At 37.8% G+C, this 6,618-nt stretch overlaps 1 protein-coding gene across 2 annotated transcripts; it reads left to right on the forward strand.

Annotated features, from left to right (window-relative positions):
* Nucleotides 1-1,494: 1,494 nt before the first annotated feature.
* LOC113768347 (protein SENSITIVE TO PROTON RHIZOTOXICITY 1) lies at nt 1,495-4,107 on the forward strand. Of its 2 annotated transcripts, XM_027312668.1 has the most exons (3): nt 1,495-1,608; nt 2,299-3,734; nt 3,870-4,107. In XM_027312668.1, exons 2-3 carry the CDS (start codon nt 2,342-2,344, stop codon nt 3,923-3,925), a joined length of 1,449 nt encoding a protein of 482 aa, XP_027168469.1. In that variant the 5' UTR covers nt 1,495-1,608; nt 2,299-2,341; the 3' UTR covers nt 3,926-4,107. The 2 variants fall into 2 exon arrangements, with proteins under 2 accessions (XP_027168469.1, XP_027168468.1); XM_027312667.1 differs by having other exon boundaries at nt 2,299-4,107.
* The last annotated feature ends 2,511 nt before the right edge of the window (nt 4,108-6,618 follow it).

Consider the following 6,618-nt stretch of genomic DNA (forward strand, 5'->3'; position numbering starts at 1 on the left):
AAATTACTATAATATGTTTTTCTATAAAAACTCCTAAAAATAGCAATCCAAACAGGACCTTAAACACGTAGAAGACTTTTAGGCATAGTTATTAAACTCGGCCCGGAGGGGAGACCGGCGAAGGAGGTGGGTCAACGGGTCACTGGTTCAACCGGTGGGTGAGTGGTTGAACCAGTGGGTCACTACATATATTTAAATATTATATATTATAAATGTTGATATAGGATATACGACATAAATTATAATAAATAATGTCATAGCAAATGCTCATATAATTTAATTTGCTATAAAAAATTAATTCATATAAGAATCAATAATATAAAGTTATTTAGTAATACACCAAATTTCAAGTATAAAATTTTATCTATGTTTAGTGTAATTATCTAACTTATTTATAAATTTTAAGTGCAAAAAATTATTAAAAATAATATATGTTTTTAAAATGAATTATGTAATATGTTATTTTTGAAGTCCATTTCATAAGTTTGGGGGTCATAAATTTTTATTAAAAGATTCCAAATAAATTTGTTTTAGAGAAATGAAAAAGAAAGATAAAATTGAAAATGTTTATATAGTATAAGTAAGCAAACTTATCACCATCTCATGAAGTAGCCTAGCGGTTGCGTCGTTGTTGCAATGTACCACAGGTACAAGGTTCGAGTCTCGGCATAGGCATAAAATTTTTATACGAAACCTGCTGGTTCTTAGACAAAACCGGCCGGGTTCCCGGTTTAGTCCGGTCGAACCGCCGGTCCGTTGACTAATCAACGGTTTGACTGCTTAAACGATCCAATTTGAAACCCAGCCCGGTTCACCGGTTTGACCGGTTCGACCGTCGGGCCAGGCCGGGTTTAATAACTATGCTTTTAGGCGAATGGTACAATCAATTGTCATTAACTATTATAGTGGCTATTTTTTCAAAAATTTTGATATTTATAATTATTGTTTTACTCTCTTTGAATCTAAGTCATTTCGTGTCATACATAACTAATAATTTCATTTGAATCATAAATTTTTAAAATTATTCTGTAAAAAAATACTATTATAATGTGATACATATGAACTAAGAACATTATTGAAAAATATGTTTAAAAAATTGTCTTAAAAAACTCACAATTCAAACAACACTAATAGTTTTCGGAAGCAATTCATGGTGGTGATTCCATCATTTTCAAAAAAATGAATTACGGGACCTGTCACAGCCATCTATAAATTTTGTTCGTCAATTTTCTCTTGGTTCAATCCAAGGTGAGAAACTCCAGAGCAACGGCTGCGATTCTGTTTTGGACCCCAAAAGGTTGTGGGACCCAAAGTAAAAGTCTTCTTTGGACCCCATAAACATTGTGGGACCCAAAGTAAAAGTCATTATTGATGGTTTATAGGACTACAAGAAAAAGGTCCCACCAGTACAATGAGTTGACAAAGACACAAACTTCTATATTACAGCTGCTACTGCTGCTAATATTAGTATATATTTTCTGAACTCAGCTTCATCTCTCTTTCCCATTTCACGTTGCTACCATCCATTCAACATAAAAACTGATTCCATCTTTAAGATACATGTCTCCAGCCAAAGCAGAAAAGTGGAGTAGCATAATCTTGAATCTGGTCAGTCTTTCTCAGCTTTTATTTTATTTTTTGGTTTCCCTTATTTTATCAAGAATTAATACTTTGGCTGTCTGAGAAGTCTTTGGTTGATGCTATGGTATTAGCGTATGTTCAGTTGAGTTTGCGGAAAGATTGGATTTTTATTTTTATTTGATGTGTTTCTTGGGATTTAGGAGATGGGTTTTTTGATGATTCGTTGGAATGATGCTTGAGATCTTGGGTCTGCTGAGGATGTAATTTTATTTTGTTAGTGAAATATTGCTATTTCCTGAATTTTTTGGAGGGTTTGGTGGTGAAGGATAGTGAACTTGTGATAACAGTTGTATGTGAAGTTTGACTTTCCTTTCGAAGCAGGTCTGTGATGAAATTTTAGTTTGGGGGCTTCGAGATTAGATTAGAGTTGCAGAAACTTCAGCTTAATTATCAATTAGATGAATCTTGTAAAGATAGAAAAGTTGGTTAAAAAAAGTGCAGATTGGGGCTGGAGGTTTCAAATTATTGAAACATCTAGCTTATTAGCTTCTTATCTTTGGATTAGCATGGAGGGATTAATAGGTCTGTCTGTCCGTCACTCCTATTTGGTTATGTAGTAGTATGCAAAACTTGAATTGTAGCAGAATAGCTATCTTGTTTCCGTTCTTGAGTTGAGTTATGATGTGGTTCCGATGTTTCTGCTCCTTTGAATTGCAGTGTATCAAGCTGTCGTTTTGTTGTATTGAGAAGTTGACTTAAGATGGACCCTGATGAAAGGTTGCGTACAGACCCATGGACAAAGTCATCCTCACCTGCCACTGCCAGTGATGCACTAAGGCAATTATCCCCTGACAATCAATCTTTTACGAATTTTAGCTCGCAGCAGCAAAAGTGGGAACATTCTTCATCAATGGATTATAGAACTAGGATTGAACAACAATTCTCTGAATTTACCAGTCCATCAGAAAATTTATCTTCAGCAGCTTGTGGAGCCAATAACCAAACCAAAAATCACGGTCACGAAGATAAGCGAATGCGAGAAACTTCTAATTCAAATAATGTCCAAGATTGGGATCCTAGAGGGATGCTAAATAATCTCTCTTTCCTGGAGCAAAAGATTCATCAACTGCAGGATCTAGTACATCTGATTGTTGGGCGGAGATGCCAAGCTGTTGGCCAATCAAATGAACTTCTAGTTCAGCAACAGCAGCTTATTACTGCTGATCTCACTTCTATAATCGTTCAATTGATATCTACTGCTGGGAGTCTTCTTCCATCTGTGAAGCATTCCCTCTCCTCTGTTAATCCTCCTGTCACTCAGCTTGGGCAGTTTGGAGGATCCATAACTCCTCCTGTTACAAGTTTTGACAACAGTGGTAGGGTGGTGCACTGTAATGTGAAAAAGGTAGAAGATCAACCAAATGAGGTGGACCTAATAGGAAATGCTGGTATTGAACAGAACTATGTGGTTGAAGAGCATGAATCCAAGGATGAGGAGGACGCTGACGAAGGAGAGAATCTACCACCTGGTTCTTATGAAATTTTGCAACTAGAGAAGGAGGAAATTCTTGCTCCTCACACTCACTTCTGCACCATCTGTGGGAAAGGATTTAAAAGGGATGCAAATTTGAGGATGCACATGAGAGGTCATGGGGATGAGTACAAAACTCCAGCAGCTCTTGCAAAACCCAACAAGGAATCCACCTCTGAGCCAACTCTCATTAAGAGGTACTCCTGTCCTTTTGTTGGCTGCAAGCGCAATAAAGATCATAAAAAATTCCAGCCTCTTAAGACAATCTTGTGTGTGAAGAATCACTATAAGAGAACTCATTGCGACAAGAGCTACACTTGTAGCCGGTGCCACACAAAGAAATTCTCAGTCATAGCTGATCTCAAAACGCACGAAAAGCATTGTGGCAGAGACAAGTGGCTTTGCTCTTGTGGAACAACTTTCTCTAGGAAGGATAAGCTTTTTGGACATATTGCTCTTTTTCAAGGCCACACCCCCGCAATTCCCCTGGATGAATCTAAAGTATCAGCTGGGCAATCAGACGCAGGGCAAACCAATGAACTAATAAATAAAGTGGAGCAAATAGATTTCAGTGCCCAGTCAAACATTCCTAGTGGAAGCGGGTATCAAAATGTTATGGATGGTAAAGGAAGTATAGATGATCCTGCCAGTTATTTTTCACCTTTGAACTTTGATCCAAATAATCTTAGTGGGTTGCATGAATTTCCTAGACCCTCATTTGAAGACTCAGAAAGTTCCTTCTGTTTTTTACTCTCAGGGTCATCTGAATACCATCAGAAGACAGGAAGATTTTCAGGTTCTGGTAATCTATAATAGCATCTACCACTGGATTTTCATCCCTGATATTGATATTTTTATCAGAAGACAGGAAGATGTCTGCTTCTCCTGTGACATTGAATAAAACCGTCCGTTCTTTAGCACGTATATGTTGGTACACTATGAAATGTTACATCTTATTTTTAATAAATGAAAAAAGCCGCCTCCATCTAATGGTCTGAGATTTTCGTGTTTCTGCTGGTGATGCATCAGTACTGAAGTGCTCTTATGCCAAATGGTCAGTTTCTTGGTTTTGCTGTCTCTCTCTCTCTCTCTCTAATATATTACTTAGATGCCAACTCACTGCTGTTAGTTGCTCAACATTTGTCTAGCTTTGACTAGACAGTTGTGAGTGAATTCCCTTCTGATCGTCAGAAAAAATTGTTCCCTCAGCAAATTCTGTTTCCATTTGGCTTGGGTTGGCAGGCTAACCCATATTTGGGATCGGGACCAGAACAAGAATGCATAGCATTCAGGGGAGAAGTTTAACCTTAATTTGAACTTATTCGGCATGATGCAACATCCCAAACTCCTACACTAGGAACGTTAATTTCCTTTGGTTCTTGTGGCTGCATGGTGTAAACCGTTTTTTTTTTGGGCAGGGGAGGGAAGCCAACCCCTTTTTTATTAAAAGAAAAACGATATAGTACATCAACCTTCGCCAAGCAAAAGCTTAGTTGCACAATATCTTCTGATCCTACCTTAAATAAGTGCGCACTATAAGCCCTCCTATTTTGTCTGACATTACAGCTTTTTTAACCTCAAATGGAAGCTGGGAAAAACTTGAATAAATTGTGTTTAGTCTGTAATCTTGCCAACCTTTCCGCCGCATGGTGTAAACTGTGAGAACCCGTAAATTCCCTAATAATTTTCCTAGGGTTTTTCCCCTTTAAAGACATGTTTTCTGCATTTTCTGGCTTAGGAAAAATTTTCCTGGTGAATTTTATGAGTAATTATGTTTTTAGATGATTTTTCTAGTATTGGAGAGTTTTTGAAAAATTAAGGATATATATCGGACGTGGGACCCACTAGTGCGAAAAGTTCGGAAAAATTCGGCCAATTAGGTTAGGTTTCGGATACTGGTTGAAATTTATCGGGTGTTAAGAGATAAGTAGAGGATGTGAAGTGATTGATGTGAGAGGAAAAAAAGAAGGATAGGAATGCATTAATGAAGTGACACTTGTCATGTTGGGATTGGTTGTACCTTTATGACTTACTATTCATTTTTTTTTTGACCTTTTGACCATGTGGTTAAATATCTCCAAAAATCACAAAAAAATTCACTCTTGTCTTCATCTTCTTGGCCGGCCACCTTGAGCTTAGGAAGGAAGAAACTCTTCAAAATCTTGGCATCCATCTAGTGCAAATCATCCAAAGCAATCACCTAAACTTGTTTCTACTCCATAAAACCCTTTCACTAGGTGTTAGTGGTTTGTTTGGTGAAGTGTTTGGAGGAGCTAAGGTGTCCTACAACTCTCCCTCTCTTGTTTACTAGGTGAGTGGTGATTGAACTTTCTCCTACACTTAATGAAGCTTAACTTGTGCCTAGTGGTAGCTAAAGGGATGAATTTTGTGGTTTATTTCTTGCTTTTGGATGAATTGATGAAGTTTTCAATTTATTGGTGATTTTTCTGGTTTAATGTGATCATGATGTTGTGGCTATCTATGATGGTTGGAAATGATGGTTAATGACTCTAGTAGGTGTACATGATTGGTATTTGCAACCAATTTCTGGTTTGGAAGAAATTTCAGAAAACTAGGGTTCTTGAGGGGGGCATTCTGTCCGAAATTTTAGGTCCTAGATAGAGGCCGAATTGGCCATTGCTTAAAACATGAAAGTTGTAGGTATTGATGTGTGTGAGGTGCCTGTAAAATTTCAGGTCAATCGGAGTTGTGTGGAGTGAGAAAAGTCGAAATTACTATTGCTATTCTGGGTTCATCAGGATGTAAGAACTGCGTCTGTAATTGGTGGTTTTGGCTGGAATTGCTGTGGATTTGGTTGTTGAGGTCTTCTGATGAAATGTAGCTTGATGTCTTAGCTACCGCATGCCTTTGGAATCAATGAATTTGGACTTGTATAGACTGAGTTGGACTAATTACAGCATAGTGTAATTTGTAAACCTGCAATTAAGGTTCTAGTTTGGTATTTTGCATATTTGACCTAGTTTTGCTAGGAATTGGACTGAGTGACCTTCTACATTGTTGTAGCCCTGTTTCTTAGCTTCGAAACGGTGGGTCTTGCACCCTCATCCGATAATCGTAGTGAAATTTGTGCCATTACCGCAAAATTAGGACGAAAACTGTTTTGTCAAGGTCAAGTTAGTTACATTGCTGAAATTTCTGGTTACCTATGCTACTTGTCTATGTTTATGAAACCCTATTGGGGTTGTGATTGGCATGGCTTTATGACTCGTTATCGAGTCTCATTGTATTTGTTTACGTGTTTTAGGACGTGACGGGGGTTCACGACGTCCTTTTAACGACGGTGCATGAAACATCACCTACTTGAGTTGTGAGTATACTACTCACTTGAATGTTACAATGTGGCTTTGCTATATGTGATTTTGATGCCTTGAAGGCTTATTTGGTTATTGGAATGGATTGAGGTGAGGGTGTACTTGACCGCCCTCACCCCTTGTGATACCGTTAATGACTGTTTACCGCTTCACTGATATACTGCACTTGCTATA

Source organism: Coffea eugenioides, chromosome 4 (genome assembly GCF_003713205.1).
Source record: "Coffea eugenioides isolate CCC68of chromosome 4, Ceug_1.0, whole genome shotgun sequence".
NCBI lineage: Eukaryota > Viridiplantae > Streptophyta > Magnoliopsida > Gentianales > Rubiaceae > Coffea > Coffea eugenioides.

What these genes read in the sequence shown, in the direction of transcription:
- LOC113768347 (XM_027312667.1), top strand. Translation starts at nt 2,342, where the DNA reads ATGGACCCTGATGAAAGGTTGCGTACAGACCCATGGACAAAGTCATCC.